At 41.1% G+C, this 25,492-nt stretch overlaps 1 protein-coding gene across 2 annotated transcripts in view; it reads right to left on the minus strand.

Annotated features, from left to right (window-relative positions):
• The window catches only part of PTCD3 (pentatricopeptide repeat domain 3), a 43,451-nt gene extending 28,992 nt beyond the window's left edge, over window positions 1-14,459 (minus strand). Inside the window, exons 1-11 of one of the 2 annotated variants that reach the window (XM_056554394.1) lie at window positions 14,266-14,459; window positions 9,539-9,576; window positions 7,919-7,955; window positions 7,608-7,653; window positions 7,432-7,500; window positions 7,130-7,234; window positions 6,141-6,264; window positions 5,660-5,760; window positions 4,096-4,154; window positions 3,732-3,819; window positions 3,594-3,654 (exon numbers count right to left, since the gene is read on the minus strand). In XM_056554394.1, the coding sequence (XP_056410369.1) occupies window positions 3,594-3,654; window positions 3,732-3,819; window positions 4,096-4,154; window positions 5,660-5,760; window positions 6,141-6,264; window positions 7,130-7,234; window positions 7,432-7,500; window positions 7,608-7,653; window positions 7,919-7,955; window positions 9,539-9,576; window positions 14,266-14,324 (787 nt within the window). In that variant the 5' untranslated portion in view covers window positions 14,325-14,459. Of the gene's footprint in view, window positions 1-3,593; window positions 3,655-3,731; window positions 3,820-4,095; window positions 4,155-5,659; window positions 5,761-6,140; window positions 6,265-7,129; window positions 7,235-7,431; window positions 7,501-7,607; window positions 7,654-7,918; window positions 7,956-9,538; window positions 9,577-14,256 lie in introns of both variants that reach the window. The other variant, XM_056554396.1, reaches the window with a different exon arrangement.
• Window positions 14,460-25,492: the final 11,033 nt, after the last annotated feature.

Consider the following 25,492-nt stretch of genomic DNA (forward strand, 5'->3'; position numbering starts at 1 on the left):
ACACACTGGTTTGCTACTTAACTCAGTGTTTCACAACCAGTGCGCCTTCAGCTGTTGCAAAACTACAACTCTCAGCAGTCACCGACAGCCAACGGCCATGCTGGTAGTTGTAATTATGCAACCAGCAGATGCATCACTACAACTCCCAGCATGCACTTTAGCTGTTTGTGCAAGCTGGGAGTTGTAGTTATACAACAGCTGAAGGTACACTTTTCCATAGAAAAAAGTCCCAGCATGCCCATAAGGGAATGCTGGGAGTTGTGGTGGTCTGCCTCCTGCTGTTGCATAACTACAGCTTCCAGCATGCCCTTTTTGCATGCTGGGAGCTGTTGCTAAGCAACAGAAGGAGGCTGTCACTCACCTCCTGCTGCGTACACAGGTCAGTCCCTCGCCGTCGCTCCAGGGGCCCCGATCCCAACATTGACGCCGGGGATCGGGGTCCCCAGCTCCCGGGGTCCACGTCCCGCACCCGCTCACGTCCTCTGGAAGAGGGGCGGAGCAGGTGCGGGAGTGACACCCGCAGCAGGTGCCCTGATTGGTCGGCCGGTAAACCGGTCAACGAATCAGGGCGATCGTGAGGTGGCACCAGTGCCACCTCACCCCTGCTGGCTATGGCTGTTCGGGGACGTCTCTGAGGGCCCCGAACAGCCTGTAATTCTGGGTCACCGGAGACCCGATTGACCCAGAATCTGCCGCAGATCGTTGGACTGAATTGTCCAGCGATCTGCGGCCATCGCCGACATGGGGGGTCATCATGACCCCCCTGGGCGATATGCCGCGATGCCTGCTGAACGATTTCAGCAGGCATCGGGCACCGGCTCCCCTCCGGCTAGCGGCAGGGGGGGGGTGGCTCGGGATTTGACAGGACGTACTAAAACGTCCTGCGTCCTTAAGGGGTTAAATTACATTGAGTACACTCAATGTATACCACATTGTTTTAATTACAATTCATGTACTCCTTAACCCCTTAAGGACGCAGGACGTAAATGTACGTCCTGGTGAGGTGGTACTTAACGCACCAGGACGTACATTTACGTCCTAAGCATAACCGCGGGCATCGGAGCGATGCCCGTGTCATGCGCGGCTGATCCCGGCTGCTGATCGCAGCCAGGGACCCGCCGGCAATGGCAGACGCCCGCGATCTCGCGGGCGTCCGCCATTAACCCCTCAGGTGCCGGGATCAATACAGATCCCGGCATCTGCGGCAGTTCGCGATTTAAATGAACGATCGGATCGCCCGCAGCGCTGCTGCGGGTATCCGATCATTCATAACGCCGCACGGAGGTCCCCTCTCCTTCCTCCGTCCGGCTCCCGGCATCTCCTGCTCTGGTCTGTGATCGAGCAGACCAGAGCAGGAGATGACCGATAATACTGATCTGTTCTATGTCCTATACATAGAACAGATCAGTATTAGCAATCATGGTATTGCTATGAATAGTCCCCTATGGGGACTATTCAAGTGTAAAAAAAAAATGTAAAAAAATGTAAAAGTAACAGTAAAAAAAGAGTGAAAAATCCCCTCCCCCAATAAAAAAGTAAAACGTCCGTTTTTTCCTATTTTACCCCCAAAAAGCGTAAAAAACATTTTTTATAGACATATTTGGTATCGCCGCGTGCGTAAATGTCCGAACTATTAAAATAAAATGTTAATGATCCCGTACGGTGAACGGCGTGAACGAAAAAAAATAAAAAAAAGTCCAAAATTCCTACTTTTTTAATACATTTTATTAAAAAAAAAAAATTATAAAAAAATGTATTAAGTTTTTAATATGCATATGTGGTATCAAAAAAAAGTACAGATCATGGCGCAAAAAATGAGCCCCCATACCGCCGCTTATACGGAAAAATAAAAAAGTTAGAGGTCATCAAAATAAAGGGATTATAAACGTACTAATTTGGTTAAAAAGTTTGTGATTTTTTTTAAGCGCAACCATAATATAAAAGTATGTAATAATGGGTATCATTTTAATCGTATTGACCCTCAGAATAAAGAACACATGTCATTTTACCATAAATTGTACGGCGTGAAAACAAAACCTTCCAAAATCAGCAAAATTGCGTTTTTCGTTTTAATTTCCCCACAAAAATAGTGTTTTTTGGTTGCGCCATACATTTTATGATATAATGAGTTATGTCATTACAAAGGACAACTGGTCGCGCAAAAAACAAGCCCTCATACTAGTCTGTGGATGAAAATATAAAAGAGTTATGATTTTTAGAAGGCGAGGAGGAAAAAATGAAAACGTAAAAATTTAATTGTCTGAGTCCTTAAGGCCAAAATGGGCTGAGTCCTTAAGGGGTTAAAGGGGTACTCCGGTGGACAACTTTTTTTTTTTTTATTAAATCAACTGGTTCCAGAAAATTAAACAGATTTTTAAATTACTTCTATTAAAAAATCTTAATATTTCCATTAATTATTAGCTGCTGAATGCTAGAAAGGAAATTATTTTCTTTTTGCAACACAGAGCTGTCTGCTGACATCACGAGCAAAGTGCTCTCTGCTGACATCTCTGTCCATTTTAGGAACTGTCCAAAGCAGCATATGTTTGCTATGGGGATTTTCTCCTACTCTGGACAGTTCTTAAAATGGACAGAGATGTCAGCAGAGAGCTCTGTGTTCCAAAAAGAAAAGAATTTCCTCTGTAGTATTCAGAAGCTAATAAGTACTGGAAGGATTAAGATTTTTTAATAGAAGTAATGTACAAATCTGTTTAACTTTCTGGCACCAGTTTATTTAAAAAAATAAAAAATTCCACTGGAGTACCCCTTTAATACAATATTTCTTTGTGCCCTCAGCATTTTCAAACTCTCGGGTGGGTTTTACATAGTTACGTTTGCGGCTCTTTTTAAAGAGTTTTTATTATACAACACTACCTCCATTGTAAACCTGATTGTCTCTCAGGAGTAGGATTTCCAAATGTTGGAGTATGTAAATTGTGTAATTGGTCTCCACCCGCTTCGGTCGATATAAAATCCTCACCTGACAGAATCAGGATGTCACCGATGAAGAGCGCGCATGCGCTTGAAACGCGTATGCTGCTCAAGTGAACGATTTTACCTGTTTTTTTTTTGCTACGAATTTCAATAAAGCTGCAAGTTTGTTTGACGTGCTGCATCGCTGCCTCTTTGTTTAAGTCTTTTTAAGTCTTAATTTTATAGCAGCCTAAGCAATATTTTCCTAAAAAAAAAAAAGTTAAATTATACAATTTTAGCCTCCCGCAGACATTACTAGGGGGAGTTTGGTAGCTTATTTGTTTTATAGTTCCGTAAAAAGCCATCAGAATTTTTATTTAAAGAATTTTTTTTCTTTTTTTTTTAAATAAATTGATGGCCTAGCTTCAGCATAGGCAAGTGTTTCCTCAACCAGGATGCCTCCAGCTGTTGCAAAACTACAACTCCCAGCATGCCCGGACAACCTTTGGCTGTCCGGGCATGCTGGGAGTTGTAGTTTTGCAACAGCTGGAGGCATCCTGGTTGAGGAAACAATGGCATAGGCCATTTATAGCTGATGGTGGGAATCTGACACATGGCATGTTGGCAAACAGATCTACCTGGGTTCAAATTAAACAGGTTTGTGTCTCTGATGGACTCACCGGTCAGTCTGTTGTTTAGAAGCTCTGTGTACATGTTGAATGCCTGGGCATAAGCTCCGTGCTGGAATAACATAGAATATATTATTATCTTAAAATGAAATGTCTATCAGAAGAGAATGCGTGTGTAGGGTACAATACCTTCACCATTCCTCGGATCATGGTGCAGTAAGAATGGGCGTTCCTTTCTGGCATCAGGTTGAAGATTCTCTCGGCATTGTTATTTTCCCTGCAATACCGAAAAGAGAGGAAATTAAACAGTGCATTAGAAGTTCTTACTGGATGTAGAGGATGAATAAGAAGGTGCTATGAAGAAAATCACTCAATATGCCCATATGGAGGTAATATAAAGTAGTGGGGTAAGTAGTACAAGTGTTCCCCCCCCCCCTATAGCCAGAGGAAGAAAACAACTACAAGAGCGTCTATCACTGTGGATGACACAACTGTCATGAATACAAAGCTAAACCAATTGGATTACAGATCTTCAGGGTGTCAATTCACTTACTTCCATGTTTTTCCAGCAGGGATACTTTTCATAGAAACATTTCTCCTCTTAACATTTTCCTGAAAATACAAGAAGGATATAATATAAACTCAAGTAGTTGCACAACAGTATAAACATTAAAAATGTTCATAAATAATGTAGAAGACTCTAATCAAGTGATCAACAGCATAAAAAGATCAGTTATATTATTAAAATCCTGCCTTATCTAATACACAGTACTGGATCTGTACCTGGCCCACACTTGTCTGATTCCCTTTACAGCTCTTTCTGGATATATATTATATATACACATATACTTATTAAAATGCCTATTTTCCTAAGCTGCGTACAGAGATCCTCCTCCAGCTAAACTACTCCCTCCTCCTCCATCTTAAATGCTCCTTATCCCTCCCACTGTGTATCGAAGATAAAGAAGAAAATGTATCTAATGAAGAATACGTAGAAGGAGTTTTAACCAATTAGCTGTTTTTCCCACCCAATTCACGTAACTTCCTGCACACAGCATTGTATAACCTATAAAAATAAACATGTAGTCGCTCCCTCCGTAATAAAAAAAAAAAGTATCATCTCAGCTGACAGATGTCTGATTGGTCTTTCTTAGCGCATGTATCGCTTCTGATAAAACTTATCAGGAAGGAGGCAGATCTTCAGGTGAGACCATATAGGCTTTAACAGACACAAGACAAGTCTTAATACAGTGCTACAGCATCTGTGCTGGGTGGTGTAGTTATATACAGGTAGACAGGTATACACTATAATGTCCTGTCAATTTTTTGTCTAATACCAGCAGAATAGTGAGCACAGCTCTAAAGTATAATACAGGATATAACTCAGGATCAGTACAGGAAAAGCAATGTAATGTATGTACACAGTGACCTCACCAGCAGAATAGTGAGTACAGCTCTGGGGTATAATACAGGATATAACTCAGGATCAGTACAGGATAAGTAATGTAATGTATGTACACAGTGACCTCACCAGCAGAATAGTGAGTACAGCTCTAAAGTATAATACAGGATATAACTCAGGATCAGTACAGGAAAAGCAATGTAATGTATGTACACAGTGACCTCACCAGCAGAATAGTGAGTACAGCTCTGGAGTATAATACAGGATATAACTCAGTATCAGTACAGGATAAGTAATGTAATGTATGCACACAGTGACCTCACCAGCAGAATAGTGAGCACAGCTCTAGGGTATAATACAGGATATAACTCAGGATCAGTACAGGATAAGTAATGTATGTACACAGTGACTCCACCAGCAGAATAGTGAATACAGCTCTGGGTATAATACAGGATATAACTCAGGATCAGTACAGGATAAGTAATGTAATGTATGCACACAGTGACCTCACCAGCAGAATAGTGAGTACAGCTCTGGAGTATAATACAGGATATAACTCAGGATAAGTAATGTATATACACAGTGACCCCCACCAGCAGGATGTAGCATAGGTTCAGCAAAGGATAAGTGATGTATTAACAACTCTACCATCTATACATGTAAACTGTAATTTGGTATACAAAAGCTGACATATCTTATTTCTTTTTTTACTCACACTCTCATTATCCTCTTGGTCATCCGTACTGGGCTCACGGTCCCCATAGAAACAAAGAAGATCTAGAAGTTTGTTTGTGGTCTCCAGTGAGGGTGTTGTGCCTACAAGAAGAATTAAAAATATTAGTTCCGCTTTGTCTCCTGTGAACCCTAATAACACGAACGAGAAACAGTAGACTGCATATGATTTGGCGCAACATTTCCTCTGACTTCTTCACATGGATCAAGCAGGGCAACAGCATATATTGCTCCAGTGCTCTTATTCCAGCCATATTCAGAAAGTAATAGACATTTGAGGAGTTCTACCATCCATTATGGTAAGACATTGTACAAGAATACGGAATAAGATTATGACCCCTGGATGTCTGACAACTGGGACCCTGGCATCCTAAAGGAACAAGGACGGAGATCTGGTACATGGCAGGTGGTTGTTTTGATCGGCAGCGACCAACAGAGGGGCTGGGTGTCATCATGTCACATACCGCCTTGAAGAAGTTGGTCGAACAAGTCAATGGATTCCTTCACTCTTCTAAGCTTCATGCGTTCATTCAGTGCTTCCTCGCTGACACTTTCAATCTGAGGTTGGATGTTCTCAGGCATTAGACACTAGAAGGAAGAGATCATGGTCAGGGTCACACAAAAAGAATGCAAAACCACCTCATCACTGAATATGTACCACATGTTTGGGGCCGCCATCAGGGCAGTACAGGCGGTATAGCCGTCAGGGGTCTAGGCAGACAAACATTAAAAGGGGCCCGCAGCTGCCTCTTCCCCAACCTCCACACCGGGATAAGCTGTATAAAGCCAAAATACCCCTTTAAAGGGTACCTCTCATCAAAAAAACTTTTGATATATTATAGATTGATGTATGCAGAATAACTTTACAATTGCATGTTATTAAAAAATATGCTTCTTTCTATTTAATTTTCCCCTTTGAAGAAATGACCACTAGGGGTCTCCCTACCAGTCCTGGCAGCAAGCATTTCAGACTCATACTGGAGTCCTAAACACTACGAGCTGCCAGTCTGCTTTGTTCACAAAGGAGAACACTCAGAGCTGCAAGCCTGCTTTGTTCACAGCCTGTTTGGCTGTGAACAAAGCAGGATGGCAGCTCTGAGTGTTTAGGACTCCAGCATGAGTCAGAAATGCTTGCTGACAGGAGTGATCGGGAAAAATACAATAGAAAGAAGCATATTTTTCATTAACATGCTATTGGAAAGTTATTCAACATTCATTAATCTAAAATATATCAAAAGTTTATTTGATGAGAGGTACCCTTTAACAACAAGGGGGTGGTCCCTGTCAGCTTCTCCCTATCGCTCCAACCCCGATTGATAAATCTTTACCTGCTTGAGTATAGGGAGAGATCATCAATAAGGGCTGGTATGACAGGCACCAGCTGCAGAGAGCCGCCTCGATGACTCATGGTTCGGGCAGCATTTAAATTGTTGGCCACTGGGTCACTACTTACTGGAATGTGAGGTTCTGCAATGTCTTTCTGAAACAGGTTTGGATACATATTCACAATATACTTTGCTGCATTTTTTCCAGATTCTTTAGACATGGAGTATAGTTTCTAAAATAAAGAACATAAAGATTATGGTGAAATAAGGAACAATTTTAGAATGAAAATAATAGATTGTACTCCGCAGGGCTATGGGACAATCACACAATGCTGGAAATGATCATTGTGTGCCACTGGTTTTTAAGACATTAAGAAGAGATGACATTAGGGTAAAGAGCAATGTCCACCTAAGGAGAGCCTTTTCTTACATAATCTGTGGATGTGCTAGGTATGAGGTAAGGGTCATCCTGAAAGACATAAGAGGCGGCTGTTGGGTCCTACATAAAAAAAAGAAAAAAAGACAAAGATCAGAAAGATTATGGGCTAAAAAGATAATATTAACAAAAAAATATAAAGCATAAAATAAAAAATTCACAAAACTTACATGGTTGACTGTGTATGCCAGTGCCTGCAGAACAGCGGTCTTGTCCCTGAGTACAGTATTAAATTAAAAGAATTATATATGGAGTTTATATCACATCTTCCACTATATAATGTAATACCAGACACAACCTGCAGAAAAGAGTGGTGCTGTCTTTGGAAGAAATTAGCTATATTTCTATCACGGGATAACCCTCTTTAATGTGCACTTTATAGTTAGGTGATGCTTAGTAATAAGACTGTTTAAAATCCCAACATACTGTCATGTACAGTACGAAACCTTGTAGACAAAATTACAACTAGGGAGGTACTGACCAGGTCTTCCTCCTCGGAATATCGATCTCTTCTGCAGCTGCAAAACAAAAAGAAAATGGTAACAAGCCATAATAAACTCTCACTTTAGGTCACATCTGAAATCTAAGGAAATTGACACCTATAGGAATATTCATATCTTAAGAAATTATCCCCTATCCAAGTTTACAGTGATCAGGATACATATTTGACGGTCCCATAGACTTACATGAGACTTAAAGGAGTACTCTGGTGGAAAACAAATGTTTTCAAATAAACTGGTGCCAGAAAGTTAAACAGATTTGTAAATTACTTCTATTATAAAATCTTTACCCTTCCAGCTGTATGCTACAGAGGAAATTCTTTTCTTTTTGAATTTCTTTTTTGTCTTGTCCACAGTGCTCTCTGCTGACACCTGATGCCCGTATCAGGAACTGTCCAGGGCAGGAGAAAATACCCATAGCAAACCAGCATAGCTCTGGACAGTTCCTGACACGGACAGAGGTGTCAGCAGAGAGGACTGTGGACAAGACAAAAAAGAAATTCAAAAAGAAAAGAATTTCCTCTGTATTAAACAACAGCTAATAAGTACTGAAAGGATTAAGATTTTTAAATAGAAGTAATTTACAAATCTGTTTAACTTTCTGGCACCAGTTCAACTGTTGGCCCGTGGCTCATGCCAGCCCGTGTCCTGCTCGAAGCAGCAATCTGCCGCTACGAGCAGCCACACAGGGACGAGCGAGTCGCTGCACGCATGCACAGTGTACACAGGCATAGCAGCCGCTCTGCGATGTCCGAGTACACTGCAAGTGCTCGCGGTGAACTGCAGGTTTCTGAGTGGCTGCTCAGAGCTGCAGATTGCTGCTGTGAGTAGCAGCAATCTGAAGTAAAATACGCTGTGGATCCGTTACACGTGACCCTACCCTTAAACAGATATCTTGTTACCGGACCTTGATTGGAGTTATGCTTTGAGCTTTCATTAAAGGGTACATCTAAAAAACAATATATATATATATTTTTTTTTTTTTAAACCTTAGGTCCAGGTGCTTGATAAACCCCTCTTATTGCCAAAATAAATGGGCAAAAGTCCTCAGCTTAGTGCTGCACCCTTTATTCCTGACAGTCGACCAAGTAGTTTACATAGACTTTTTATGGATCTGTATAACATGCGCTGGAGCAAAGCTGATCAAAAAAATACTTTTCTCCATATGATTTAGCAAACGGTGGATTCCCCACACCAGGACCCTACACTGATTTAAAGGGGTACTCCGCTGCTCAGCGTTTGGAACAAACTGTTCCGAACGCTGGAGTCGGGAGCTTGTGACATCATAGCCCCGCCCCTTCATGACATCACACCCACCCCTCAATGCAAGTCTATGGGAGGGGGCGTGACGGCCGTCACGCCCCCTCCCATAGACTTGCATTGAGGGGGCGGGGCGTGCCATCATATGGGGGTGGGGCTATGACGTCGCAAGCTCCCGGCGCCAGCGTTCGGTACAGTTTGTTCCAAACGCTGAGCAGCGGAGTACCCCTTTAAACTAGCAAACCTATTTTAATTTGATACAAACATGCATTGCTTACACCTCAGGTGCTGGTACTGAACCTTTTCTTGGCTGGGTACTGAGACAAGAAGACGACTCTTACCTGTCACTGCTTGATGGCTGCTGCTCCGACACAGACACCTGCAGGAAAAATCAGAGGGTTACACATCAGATTCACACTAAGGGTCCGTTCACACGGGTGGATTACCTGCGAAATCTTCACAGCGTATTTGCTGAAGAAAATCCGCTGCAGATTTTGCTACCATTGACTTCAATGGTAGCAAAATCTGCTGTGCATTTTCCGCACCAAATACGCTGCAAAGATTCTGCAGGTAATGCACCCGTGTGAATGGACCCTAATAGAGAGATCACTCCTCTTGTCTGAATATTTAATGTGTTATATTGTAATGTCTGATAATGGTCTCTAGTTGTTCCCTCGGAATAATTAGGTGCTGGGGAATCTGTTAGCGCTACATAAATATTATTATTGTTTTAATGATCACGTTCCTTCAGACTTCATTTGCTCTCCAAGCGCAGGATGAACAATGATAGTGGACTGCTGTGCACATACAGTGTAATAGAAAAACAGAGTTAATTTCTTCCAAGAACAGCACCACACCTGTCTTTGTGGTTTTGCGACTCGCTTGCATTCACTTCACTGGAACTGAACTGCAATACCACACACAACCTGAGAACAGGTATGGCGCTGGTTTTTGAAGAAATCAGCTCTGTATTTCTTACCATAGATAACCCCTTTAAAATTCTGATAGGATATGTTGTCAATGTCCAATTGACAATAGTCTGACCAACATAACCCCACTTTATTTAGATTTTTTTTTTAATTCTGTGGCCTGTATAGACATTTTTTTTTTTTTTATGGTCAATGGTCAACAAGAGAAGAAACCTCCGGGGACTGACCTGATGACTTGTGTTTCGGACAGCATTAAAGTGATGGCAGGTTGCCTTTAGACTGCTTTTGTGCTCACAGTTTACATTTTTCTTTTTGTTTTGTAATAATTTGTTCAACTGTTAATGGCTCAAAAAAATTATTATACACACATACTATAGTTTCAAAGCTTGACAGTTTTAATTAGTTGGGGGTCTAAGTGTTCAAACCCTAACTTATAGGGATATTCCAGTCCAAATATATATATATATATATATATATCAACTGGCTCCAGAAAGTTAAACAGATTTGTAAATTACTTCCATTAAAAAAATCTTACTCCTTCCAGTAGTTATTAGCTTCTGAAGTTGAGTTGTTATTTTCTGTCTAACTGCTCTCTGATGACTCACGTCCCGGGAGCTGTGCAGTTCCTATGGGGATAATCTCCCATCATGCACAGCTCCTGGGACGTGACATCATCATTGATCAGTTAGACAGAAAACTTCAGAAGCTAATAACTATTGGAAGGATTAAGATTTTTTAATAGAAGTAATTTACAAATCTGTTTAACTTTCCAGAGCCAGTTGATTATATATATATATATATATATATATATATATATATATATATAAAAAGGTTTTGCCTGGAATACCCCTTTAATTTACAGAAAAACAAGGCGGGAAAGTACTGCGCACCCATCTCCCTGCTCTGTCTATGCTGGGAGTAGTAGTTTCGAAAGAGCTGGAGGCATCCTGGTTTGGAAACCCTACTTTACCAGCTTTGTGTCAAGTGACCTGGCTGAACATACAATGTAAGTCCATGGGGCTATCCAGGTCACGTGACCCAAAGCCGGTAAAAGCAGTGTTTTCAAAGCAGGGTGCCTCCAGTTATTGCAAAACTACAACTAAACCCTGGTTGGGAAATAGTACAGTAGGAAACACGTACATACTTCTACTGGCTCCTTCTCGTGATCAGTCAGGGTCTGAACACTCAGACCCCGACTGATCACAAATTTTAATATGTTTCTATGACATTTCAAAAGTTGTTTTGTTTTTTAATAAATTACAGGTAGACTTTAAAGGGCCTCACAGACTAATTGCAACATAGTTTCAATAAAGTATATGGATCTGAGATGCAATACCACACATAACCTGAAGAGAAAGAGTGGCACTGTTTTCTAAGAAAGCAACTATTTTTTTTTTTTTTTTAAACTGCTGGATGACCCCTTCCATGCCAGATCAATAGGGATCTGACTCCTGAAACCCCCAACATTTTAGTTTACTGACTAGGCCAGTGGAGATCGAGTGATTGCCCCAGTTGCTCCCATTATTTACTCAGCACAGTGCCAAACACATAACAGTGGCTGTGTCTGGTACTACACATGGTTCAGTTCCTTTCACGTGAACTCATCATAGAGCTGTAGTACTAGACAAAGCAGCTACAAAATATAATAGCACCAACATATTCCACAGCACTGTACAAAGACTGTCATCACTCAAATCAGTCCCTATATCCATTGGGGCTCAAAATCTGCTGCCAAAGGTCATCCGAGTATATTGGGAGTTGTACAAGAAACTGGATGTCCAGCGCCAGGATTCGTGCAAAACAGATTCTTTAATGCTTAAAAAGCCATAACAGGGGTCAATGTGACGCGTTTCAGGTGCGTTAGCACCCTTAATCGTACATAAGATAAAACCACATTTGTCTGGGTATATATAGAGGAAATGACATAGTTCTCCCAGGTGGAAGGATGAAGTGATTTAATGATCATTAAATTGGGAACCAGGGCGCCTCAGGGCTTAAACAAAAGACAAGATGTTATTCTATATTATTGAATATCAAATTAGTATTAAAAATAACATTTTCATTCCCTCTTCTTTTGAAATTTCTGTGTTATGGCATCCTGCAGTTTTTGCCCTTACGATTTTTGAAGTAGCAAACATTATATCTATATCCATATATTCACATATGGTTTTGCTATCCATCTGATCTCATTTTTGCTATATAATATATAAATTTTTTACATTCACTATAGACATACTTTGTCGAATATAGCAGCATGTTGGAGTCCAGAAATCGGGCTTAAACATTAGTGGGAGATGCATTTGTGTATGTTTTTGTATCGTACAGAATATAAAATATATTTCTTCTATATATAGAATTTTGTCAATTTCTGTTCAATACATGTATACAACTATGCATATCTTTCCTCAATTTCCTCTTTGAAGTGATTGTGACCTATTCACACAGGTTTCCCTGACATGTGTGCGTTTTTACACACTTTAGGTACATACATATGAATGCGTATTTAAGAATTAAATAATAATTTCTCTACATTTAATAAGTTCTTTACACTTTGCAAATATATGTATGCCCTTAAATGTGTACTTTTGTCTTAACTAATACTTTTGTATTTTATACTATGTATATTTTAGTTTGTGGTTGCAAGGGGTTAATGCCTGGACTCCAGGAGGTCGGTCATGTGAGCAATCACTTCATCCTTCCACCTGGGAGAACTAGGTCATTTCCTCTATATATACCCAGACAAATGTGGTTTTATCTTATGTACGATTAAGGGTGCTAACGCACCTGAAACGCGTCACATTGACCCCTGTTATGGCTTTTTAAGCATTAAAGAATCTGTTTTGCACGAATCCTGGCGCTGGACATCCAGTTTCTTGTTTGCCTAAATGGTGCTGCCTCGCACAGTCCGTGCGCCTGGGGCCCTGGAGGGTGAGCTGAGAATTCCATTACTTCTTCTGTTCTCATCATTGGGAGTTGTAGTTTTGAAACAGCTGGAAGCACCCTGGTTGGGAAACACTGCATTATTACTATACCAGTGTTAGGGTGGGTTCACACCACATTTTTTAAGTACATTTCCATTATTGAAAACGTATGGAACTGTATATGTAGACAAATAATTGAAAACCATATGCACCCGGATGCGTACAGTTTGCTTGCAATACCGTACTCAAAATCGTGGTTGACCACGGTTTTGTCTCCAGTTTAAAAACCGTACTGCAACCGCATACTTTATTTTATTTATTTTTTAACATGGACGTCAATGGGAAACGCACATGTATACGGTTCCATACGGGAAACCGTATACGGTTTTTACTTTGCACATGCGCATTTGCATCCTAAAGTCCCCACCCAAGACCCCTCCCATTAAAAATGGACAAAAATTTCCAAAAAAGTGTTTTAATTTATTTTTATAAAAACGGAGGGAACTGTATGAACTTTTAAAAACAGTACACGGTTTAAAAACGTGTACGGTTTACTTTGGGAAAAAGTAAACCGCATATGTTTTTAAACTGTAAACTGTTTTTAAAAGTGCATACAGTTCCCTCCGTTTTTATAAAAAAATAAAATAAAATTAGTTTTTGATAATTTTGTCCATTTTTAATGGGAGGGGTGTTGGGTGGGGACTTTAGGATGCGCATGTGCAAAGTAAAAACTGTATTCGGTTTCCCGTATGGAACCGTATACATGTGCGTTTCCCATTGACGTCCATGTTAAAAAAAACGTATGCGGTTTACATTTTCCCATACTGTTCCATCCGCTTTTTTGCCATACGGTTTTCTTTAGAAAAACTGATTGAAAACAGTATGGCAAAAATGTGATGTGAACCCAGCCTAATTCAACCAGGGTGCATCCAAGTGTTGCAAAACTACAACTCCCAGCATGCCTGGACAGCCAAAGGCTGTCCAGGCATGCTGGGAGTTGTAGTTTTGCAACATCTGGAGGCACCCTGGTTGGGAAACACTGCACTATACGATGGATTGCCCCAATATTACGATCAGTGGGGATCATGAAGTGATCGCATAGAGGTCATAGGTCATGTAGCTGGGCTTTATAGGTCACATATATATGTCAGATATTTACAAGGACACAGGCCGCACACACATACAACACTATTCACACCGCCCGGGTACCGTCACTACCTGAGAAGAGCCCCGGACCGGAGCCGCACGACTCCCAACCTGACACAGGGCAGCGCCATGACACTATCAAGTAGGACTGCACCACCTGCAAGACGGGGGGAGTCTGTTATCCGACTCTGTGCCTCAGTGCCTAAACTACACCAGGCTACTGTTATGAACCGAGATATGTGTCGTCGTCCCCCGTGCCTGCTATGCGTAATATATGGCGTCACTACTATTCTAAAACTGACTGGCAGTCACTTTAACACTCCCCTCAGCTCCTAGACCATTTGGTACTTTCCACTTCCGGGTCATGCGCACGAGTTTTAGTGCCCTTGGCTGAGCATCAGTGACAGCAGGACTGGTTGTTGTCCATAGCAACCAATCAGCGCCCAGCCGTCATTTACTATATATGAACTCTGGTTGCTAAGGGCAACAATGCACTGTAGACAAAGCTGTGCACTCACTTTTATATCATTGAGCTTTCGTTTCCCCTGATGCAAATGTAAAGAACATGTTTCAATTAAAAAATAAAAAAATAAAAAAAATCATGGAAAAATTCATGCCGTGTGTGAACTCATCCTTTTCCCTATTCTATATTGCACATTGAAGGCGAACGACCTTTCATGACTGATTTCGTGGTACTAAAAATATAAAAAATAAAAACACCTATTTTACATTTTCTCTCATATGCCAGCTTCACACAGTTTTTACCACATATTCCGGCATGTATTATACTCACCGCAATTCAAAACTTTTCGCCAGTTTTCCCAAAATATTCAAGGGGTTTTACCTAAAAGGGATCCAAGGATTACACTATGCGCATCAGTTTTCCAAAAGTGCGCGTGGTGACACACAATTTATGTTTTACATAATATTTTCAAAGGGTAAGATTCCATTTTATATTTAAAAAAAAGAAATAAATCTGGTGCAAATAATATAAATAAAACCTTTATAATCTCCAACTTAGGCTAGGTTCACACTGCGTTCCTGCCCCTCGTTAATCGTATTCGTCAACATTCTACCAAAAACGGGATGCCGATATATACTTTTAACAGGAGCAGCTGTGGTGTCCCGGTACCGTATTTCATACGTTACCTTGTGGTGAGGTCCCCAAAGACAGAGTCCCTAGGAACAGTGGGGTTCCTCTACCTTAGCTAGCCCCTCGTCACCCCATACTTAATTAATATGTATGTAAATAAACATGTAAATATGGCTATTAAAGATTCCTAAATGGTTCGCGTCGCAGGACCTGCGGGTCATGTGACTTAGTTCAGAACTCAATGGTTTGCTGAAGGACCTTTGGTGGTTCTCATGACATGTGATCTCCCACAATGCAATGTAACGGTGAGTGACAGTTGTTATGGAGCAATCCAAAACGGCTCAGCCCCTGCCCATATAAGGGAGCTGCGCCATCTTGATCGCTCTCTTGGGTTGCTGACTCTGGATGAGGTAGGACCTCTGCAACTTCCAAAGACAAGAACTAGGCCCAAAGCCTTGTGGCCGCGGCCTATGCTAGAGACTATTAGATTTTACAATTCTCCTTTATCTCTGCAAGATCACTGGACCTAAACGCACCCCTAAATCCAGCGGATCTATGCTACAGAATCTATGAGAAGCTACATTAAGCTTATCTGATCCCAACCAACTGTCAATCGCTGCCCAGTTATAAATGGACTATGTTATCTGGAATGCTATTGATATTGCCTGCTTCAGAAATTCTTCAGTAAAAAGTTCCTGCAAGTTTTAAGTTCAACAGTGGATGTGGACAATCTAATTATTACGCACGCACCTATCGCTTTTGGGAAGGGTGGCGATAGGCCCAGCAACATTACAGAATTTAACCCTCACCCTGGCGTCACGAGTGACAAGGGTTAACAGCGCCCTTTCAGTATCTAGAACAGCAACACCCCAACTAACCTACACCCCACAAGGCTTTCCTACACAGTTCCTCACCACACAGCGAACTCCATTCACTTCTATGGACAAACAGAGTCACTTAGTGACTCCATTCAGGACATATCCGCTATTTGAAATAGCTCATATCACCTGAAGGGAATTACTAGATTACTCCGTTCGGCTATAGAAATGAAAGGGGTACTCCGGAGGAAAACTTTAAAAAAGAAAAATCAACTGGTCCCAGAAAGATAACCGGTTTGTAAATTACTTCTATTAAAAAAATCTTAATCCTTCCAGTACTTATTAGCTGCTGAATACTACAGAGGAAGTTATTTTCTTTTTGGAACACAGAGCTCTCTGCTGACATCACGAGCACAGTGCTCCCTGCTGACATCTCTGTCCATTTTAAGAACTGTCCAGAGTAGGAGAAAATCCCCTCAGCAAACATATGCTGCCCTGGGCAGTTCCTAAAATGGACAGAGATGTCAGCAGAGTGCACTGCTCGATTCATAAACCGTGGGCCTTGGCTGTTCTAAGCAGCCAGGGACCCGCCACTATTAGTGCCATTAACCCTTAAAGGGGTTCTCCGGTGCTTAGACATCTTATCCTCTATCCAAAGGATAGGGGATAAGATGCCTGATCGCGGGAGTCTTGCACGCGGCACCCCGTTTGTAATCAGTCCCCGGAGCGGAACACGCTCCGGGGACTGATTACAAACGGGGTGCCGCGTGCAAGATCCCGGGGGTTCCCAGCGGCGGGACTCCCCCGATCAGGCATCTTATCCCCTATCCTTTGGATAGAGGATAAGATGTCTAAGCACCGGAGTACCCCTTTAATACACTGTGATCACTACAGGTATCTCTACTGTATATGTATTTTTCTCATATCTTTACTTACAGACATGCTTCATCCACACATTTGTGCTGTTTTCAGCAGACTCAATAGTGTGGTCTGCCGAGTTATCCAGTCTGGACGTTGACTCAAGTCAGTGTTTCCCAACCAGGTTTGCCTCCAGGTGTTAGAAAAACTACAAAGCTGTAAAAGCTTTTTCTAAAACTGTGTCGCTCTGTTATAGTCTGGTTACGTTTTGCAGTGGTCATGAATTTATCATGTGTGATTTGTCGCACAATTTGTCACAAAGCCCTCAATTTGTTGAAAATCTACACCAGCCCAGACCTGGCTTATAAAACTGGCTGTGAACCACATTTGTAAAAAGTCATACATTTTGGCGCAATTGGTTGAAAAGTCGCTGTACTGTCATATGTCATATTTAGGAAGCCCCTATGGTGCCATAACAGCGAAAAAAAAAAAAGAAAAAAAAACAACCCCCACATGGCATACTATTTTGGAAACTACACCCCTCAAGGAACTTAACAAGGGGTCTAGTGAGCCTTAATACCCCATAGGTGTTTGACGACTTTTTGGTAAAGTCGGATGTGTAAATGAAAAAAAAAATAATAATAAATGATGTTTTTTTCCCCCAAATTTACCTTAGGAGGTAATAGGAGAAAATGTCCCCCCAAAATGCCCCCCCAAAATTTGTAACCCCATTTTTTCTGAGTATGGAAATACCCTATATGTGGACGTCATGTGCTCTGCGGGCGCACTACAATACTCAGAAGAGAAGGAGTCACATTTGGCTTTTGGAGAGAGAATTTTACTGAAATTGTTTTTTGGGGGGCATGCTGCATTTAGGAAGCCCCTATAGTGCCAGAACAGAAAAAAAAATGCATGGCATACTATTTTGGAAACCCCTCAAGGAATGTAACAAGGGGTACAGTGAGCCTTAACACCCCACAGGTGTTTGGAGACTTTTTGGTAAAGTCGGATGTGTAAATAATTTTTTTTTTTTTTTCACTAAAATGCAGTTTTTTCTATACACAATGAGCTAAAATGTTTACTTTTATTAAAGGTCGCAATAAAAAGACATTGCCTCACAATAAAGTGCTCAGAAAGGTTGCATCATATATATATATATATATATATATATATATATATATATATATATATATGTATATATATTACAAAGTGAAAGACAAAGAATCCAGGGTGGGGTATAGGATACAGGTGAATAACCTGACCTAACCGACCCTGCCTAGTCTAACCCCTTGCCCTGACTAGAATACGTGTGGACAGGGACAAGGGATATAAATGATGTACAAAACCAAGAATACCAAACATAGAAAAGTAGACAATAAAAAAATGACACAATATGTCTAAACTCTTACTCCTTATAACCTACGCGTTTCACCCTAACTTGTAATTTGGGGTTCATCAGGGCTCGGAGGAGCAGTCAACATACCTTTGTATATACTGATTAATAAACAAGACACCACATATATAATTACAAAAATATCTAAATACCAAAGATAGTGAGGCACATATAATACATAAATAACACGTAATAGCTGCACGATGATGCTGAGTCAAAAATAAACACTGCAGATAAATTAGATGAATTCATCCACATAGGCCACAGATATAGGAATGAGAATCCTTGATTTTACTTTCAATAGATGTGGCAATATGTTCCTTGCCCAAATAGAAACTGTAAAGAATGAACAATAACAGAGGCTCATCAGTATCCTATAATAAACATGATGGAAAAAACATGGCTAAAGTATACAGAGCAACATATATACATGTGCATATAATACCTTCACATGGAGTTGTATGTACTCAAGATGACTGAGTGATGTACTATTGGGGTACACAATCCTGAATTACCGGTACTACTGGAGCCTAAAGAATAAACAAATAGGCAAACCCAAGTAAAGATACCATACATCTATTTATTATAGTGTCCATTAAGATGAAGAAAATAAAACAACCTTACCCTGGTTCAAATAGTCCACGGGTACCAAATAGGGTTAATAGCTGATATAGCACAGAAGTCAGACGTATTACAACACACTATAGACTCTGTAACAACAATAAATATAGATATCTACTTATGTCTATAGCATAAGATATAGTTCATATAGTCAACAATGTGCCAGCTAAATATATTATATGGACGGCAAAATATTACCCCCAAAATATAAGATACCAGAAACCAAACAATATCCAAATAAAGGATTAATGGTGTATAAAAGCCCAGAAGTCACTAAATAAAGATTTACATAAAATGTCATATAGGAAAACTGTGTGGGCATCCATTCGTAGTATAACTTTAGGTGCTTCGATTATGCCAACTGCAAAACAAGCAAGGTCATTTATTTGGCCACTTGTCCTTGTCCCCTAGGCTACGTGGGGAAGACTATAAGGGAGGTAAGACGTAGGATTCTTGAACATGTCAGTGACATTAGACATAAGAGGGATAAACCAGTATCACTCCATATGCATAGATACCACGCGGATGCTCCCTTTAATATTGTCTTTCAGGTCATTGAAGTTCTTAAACCTGACATCAGGGGTGGTGACTTTGATAAGAGACTATTACAAGCTGAGACACGTTGGATATATCGTTTAAAAACTGTCACCCCGCATGGTCTCAATGAATTATTGTCATTTTGTCCTTTCATCTAATTTAATTTCATTCAGTTTTGATCTCCTGACTAGGATTAGTTAGGACATTCAGTCTTTTATGTTCTACTTGGGATTAGCTAGGATAATAAAGAAAACTTTTTTGCCTTCCTCTGGGATTCATGTGCTTTACTTACCTGTTACAGCACCCTCTGCCATCATGTTGCCATTAACTCAATTTGTGTGTTATATGTATTCTATCTTATTAGTATCTATCTATATTTCCACATGGGCCCGATTTTAGGTCTGGGATCAATATAGTCAATAGTTATGTATATATTAGTTTTGAATATGTTCCTTATTCTCGTTTGATTCGCATCTATTTTATGGCGTATGCGCGGATGACACGCATGAAATTCAAGCCTCGTTATTATCCAGGTTATATACTTGGTGAGGCATATCACGTTCCAATATTATGGAACATGCGCAGTAATTGATTCAGTGCATTACAGTAGTTTTGAATAAGTTCTTTGTTGTGGCTTGATTCGGGTTTATTTAATGGCACATGCGCGGATTGACACGCATTAGATCCAAGCCTCGCTTTCGTTTTTGTTATACACTTGGTGAGACGCATTTGCGTTCCAACACTATGGAACATGCGCGGTATTTTATTCAGTGCATTTTCCGCTTCCGGCCTGAGTGCTATTTAAACTGATGTGCGGCATTTAGTTAGTACACCGCACGCTGAGTCCACACAATGGACACCAGAGATCGGGGTGAGTGAAGCTTTACTTTTGTATCTTTTCATACTTTATACTAGTTATGCACATATTGATTACTCCCCCTCCCGGATATTATTCCACAGAGTGTATCATCTCTCGGGAGTTTCCATATTAGGGAAGCGGAACTGCAATCTACTTCATTGGTCTTTTTATCTGTCACCTGTTGCTTGATTCCCAATAGGGTAAGCATGTTATACTACGAATGGATGCCCACACAGTTTTCCTATATGACATTTTATGTAAATCTTTATTTAGTGACTTCTGGGCTTTTATACACCATTAATCCTTTATTTGGATATTGTTTGGTTTCTGGTATCTTATATTTTGGGGGTAATATTTTGCCGTCCATATAATATATTTAGCTGGCACATTGTTGACTATATGAACTATATCTTATGCTATAGACATAAGTAGATATCTATATTTATTGTTGTTACAGAGTCTATAGTGTGTTGTAATACGTCTGACTTCTGTGCTATATCAGCTATTAACCCTATTTGGTACCCGTGGACTATTTGAACCAGGGTAAGGTTGTTTTATTTTCTTCATCTTAATGGACACTATAATAAATAGATGTATGGTATCTTTACTTGGGTTTGCCTATTTGTTTATTCTTTAGGCTCCAGTAGTACCGGTAATTCAGGATTGTGTACCCTAATAGTACATCACTCAGTCATCTTGAGTACATACAACTCCATGTGAAGGTATTATATGCACATGTATATATGTTGCTTTGTATACTCTAGCCATGTTTTTTCCATCATGTTTATTATAGGATACTGATGAGCCTCTGTTATTGTTCATTCTTTACAGTTTCTATTTGGGCAAGGAACATATTGCCACATCTATTGAAAGTAAAATCAAGGATTCTCATTCCTATATCTGTGGCCTATGTGGATGAATTCATCTAATTTATCTGCAGTGTCTATTTTTGACTCAGCATCATCGTGCAGCTATTACGTGTTATTTATGTATTATATGTGCCTCACTATCTTTGGTATTTAGATATTTTTGTAATTATATATGTGGTGTCTTGTTTATTGATCAGTATATACAAAGGTATGTTGACTGCTCCTCCGAGCCCTGATGAACCCCAAATTACAAGTTAGGGTGAAACGCGTAGATTATAAGGAGTAAGAGTTTAGACATATTGTGTCATTTTTTATTGTCTACTTTTCTATGTTTGGTATTCTTGGTTTTGTACATCATTTATATCCCTTGTCCCTGTCCACACGTATTTTAGTCAGGGCAAGGGGTTAGACTAGGCAGGGTCGGTTAGGTCAGGTTATTCACCTGTATCCTATACCCCACCCTGGATTCTTTGTCTTTCACTTTGTAATATATATATATATATATATATATATATATATATATATATATATATATATGATGCAACCTTTCTGAGCACTTTATTGTGAGGCAATGTCTTTTTATTGCGACCTTTAATAAAAGTAAACATTTTAGCTCATTGTGTATATATTTGTGGCCTCATTGGTAGATTTAAGTGGATTGATTTATTATAATTTATCTCCAAGGGTATATGTATCAGTGGTTGAAGGACCCTATATTTCCTTTCCTTGGTTAGTTTTTCAGAAGAGAAGGAGTCACATTTGGCTTTTGGAGAGTGAATTTTGCTGAAATGTTTTTTGGGGGGCATATCGCATATAGGAAGCCCCTATTGTGCCAGAACAGCATCCCACCCCCCCCCCCCCCCACATGGCACACTATTTTGGAAATGACACCCCTCAGGGTGCAAGCAGTACAGTGACCCAACAGGTGTTTGATAAATGTTCATTAAAGAGGGATGTGAAAAGGAAAAATTTTATTTTTACACTAAAATGCTGGGGTTACCCCAAATTTTTCATTTTCACAAGTGGTAACAGGAGAAAATGTCCCCCACAATTTGTAAATACATTTTTTTGGAGTAAGGATATCCCTTATATTTGGATGTTAACTGCTCTGCGGGAGCACACCAGGTCTCAGAAGAGCAGGAGTGCAATTCAGCTTTTGGAGAATTTAGCTGGAAGCGGTCAGGGTCCTTGAGCGTTTACAGAGCTACCATTCTGCCAGAACAACAAGACCCCCCCTCAAGTGCCATCCTTTTGGTAACTATGCCCCTCAAGGAACGTAACAAGGGGTACTGTGAGTATTTACATCTCGCAGGTGTTTTGAACAGTGGGCAGTGAAATGACAAAATAGTTTTTTTTTCACAAAAATGCCGGTGTTACTCCAAATTTTTCATTTGCACAAAGAGTAATAGGAGAAAATGCCCCCCAAATTTTGTAACCCCATTTCTTCTTTGTATGGAAATTCCCCAATATGTGGACGTAACATGCTGTGCGGGCGCACTTCAGGGCTCAAGAGTCATAGAGAAATGTTTGCATTTGAGGCCTATGGAATATCAGTAGCTGACTGTTACATATATTCAGCGGAAAATAACAAAAAATAACATGTGACACCATTACAGACAGTACACCCCCCTGGGGAAGGTGTATAGGGGGACTTGACATTTGGAACAGACAGGTGTTCTTGAAATTTATTTTCCAGGAATGGATGAAGTGTACTATGGGGAAAATGAAAATTACAATTTTACTACCGATATGCCAATTATAATCCCAGAATGATGTCCCAGAGCATAGCCAAAAGTAAAAAATATGCCCACCCCAAACCCTATTCTCTGAATCATCATTCTGGGAATGTGATGTGTGTGGCCGTCCCTAACCTGTTGCCTCAAATGCGCACCCCGCTGAGGTGGAAAGAGAGCGCTGCGCATTTGAGCCAACATACCTTCCCCCCCCGATGATAGTGACTCAGTGACCCATGACCAGTTTTGGAAAAAATACCCCCAGAGGTCTTATCAGGTTTTTATTTTTCAGGTTTTATGGGCAATTAAGTGGTTTATGGGGTTAAAATTTGTAATGTACTCTGAACTTGGTACATTGGGGTCAAATTATGGGAAATTAAAATAAATAGGGAAAATGTAGTACTGGATAGAAGTGTGATACTCCTTGAAGTAGTTTTTAATGCAGAGGCCCGGATGATCGGGGACAAGTGTCACATTGATAGGTGGTGTCCTTCCGTATCCCCCTCCTGTTACACACTCTGCATTTTTTCTGGGATCGTCCCTTCTTTCCAGTGTAGGGGACCTCACCTATAACTCCAGTTCCTTGGAAAGTCCGGCCTGCTCTTTCCCGGTCAGCAAAGATCAGGACCTTTAAGACTTCTTCTTGGAACTGGAGGAATGTCCATGTGTTACTAGCATGCTGGGACAGTACACAAGAGTTGTACATGGCAAACTTTACCAAATAGACACCAACTTTTTTGTACCATAAACATGTTTTCCGCATGGCGTTGTATGGCTTGAGGATTTGATCAGAGAGTTAAATCCCCCCATATACCGATTGTAGTCCAGAATAGAATCGGGCTTGAGGACCGGTGTTGTGGTACCTCGCACAGGGACAGGTGAGCTGCCGTTACCATAAATAGTGGTCAGCATAAGGACATCCCTCTTATCCTTATACCTGACCAGCAACAGGTTTTCATGGGTAAGGGCACGGGACTCCTCACCCTTGGGCATAGGTGACTGCAGAAAATTTAGAGGGAGGCCTCTCTGGTTCTTCCGCACGGTCCCACAAGTGGATGTGGATCTGGCGGCAAGGGATGTGAAGAGAGGGATGCTGGTATAAAAGTTGTCCATGTACACGTGGTAATCCTGATCCAGCAATGGGTACACAAGGTCCCAAACGATTTTCCCGCTAACACCCAGAGTTGGGGGACATTCTGGGAGTTCAATATGGGAATCTCGTCCCTCATACACTCTAAACTTGTAAGTGTACCCGGAGGAACTTTCACAAAGTTTGTAGAGCTTCACGTCATACCGCACCAGCTTCGAGGGAATATACTGGCGGAAGATGAGTCCCCCCTTAAAACTGATAAGAGACTCATCTACAGAGAGGTCCCTGAGCGGTACGTAGGCCTCCAAAATTTTGGCCCCAAAGTGATCTATGACCGGCCTCACTTTGTAGGGGGGAGGGGAAAGAGTGTGTATGAGTGTGCTTGGGTGCAAACTATATAACGGTGTGTCATTATAAACGCTGCGGCCCAAAAAAAAAAAAGGGTAGCGGACACTTGTGGACCTATTAGGAGGTCTGGATTTTTTTTTATTCAACACCTTCACCTACCTTTTCCTCTTTATCTGTCCCTGCACTAAGGGTGGCGGGAGGCCACTACCTCTGCCCAGAGGGGCACAGATCTTCACAGAGTGGGGGGGGGGGGGGGTCCCTGGCTACTTCTTTCAGCTCTGCCTGCTGACTGAGATTGGTGGGCTGGCAGAGCTAAGGGGACATTAACCCCCTCCTCTGCTGGCTGCTATTGGTCGGATGATCATGCGACCAATAGCAGCACTCCTGGGGAGGTGACGTGATCACCACCTGTTCCCAGCAACAGGAGGTGAATGGCGGTGTATAGTACACCGCCGATCACCTAATTCCGGGTCATACACGACCTGTATGACCTGAATCACCGGGGATCGCCGGTGTGACTTCTCAGGACACCCCAGGCGTGGTCACGGGATGCCTGCTGAATGATTTCAGATGTTCAGGTACACCCTGGGTCCTAAAGTCCCATGAAGCCAGGGTGTACCTGTACGCCCTGTATCCTTAGGTGGTTAAGGGTGTATTCACACGTACAGTATCCTGCACAGGATTTTATGCTGCAGATTTCAATGTAAACTAAATGGCTGAACAAAGCTCAAATTCCGCTATCAGTGAAATGTCCACATTAATATCTTGTGTGCGAACATTCCACCATGTGAACATATCCTTAAGGTTTACTGTACACTACCCCTACCCTAAAGTTTAAGCCCTAACCCTATACACTGCTGACTAGGTGGGCAAAAGTAGCACTTTCAGAACCAATTGCCCATAGCAACCAATCAGATTGCCTTTTTAATTTCAAAAAAGGCCTCTGAAAAAGAAGAAGCGATCTGATTGGTTGCCATGGGCAACTGGTCAACTTTTCCTCTGGACAGGTTTTGATAAATCTCCTTCATATTGTACACAATGAACGAGGCCAGAGGCAGATGGCTGTTCATTGTGCAGGGG

This window comes from Hyla sarda, chromosome 1 (assembly GCF_029499605.1).
Source record: "Hyla sarda isolate aHylSar1 chromosome 1, aHylSar1.hap1, whole genome shotgun sequence".
Classification (NCBI taxonomy): Eukaryota; Metazoa; Chordata; class Amphibia; order Anura; family Hylidae; genus Hyla; species Hyla sarda.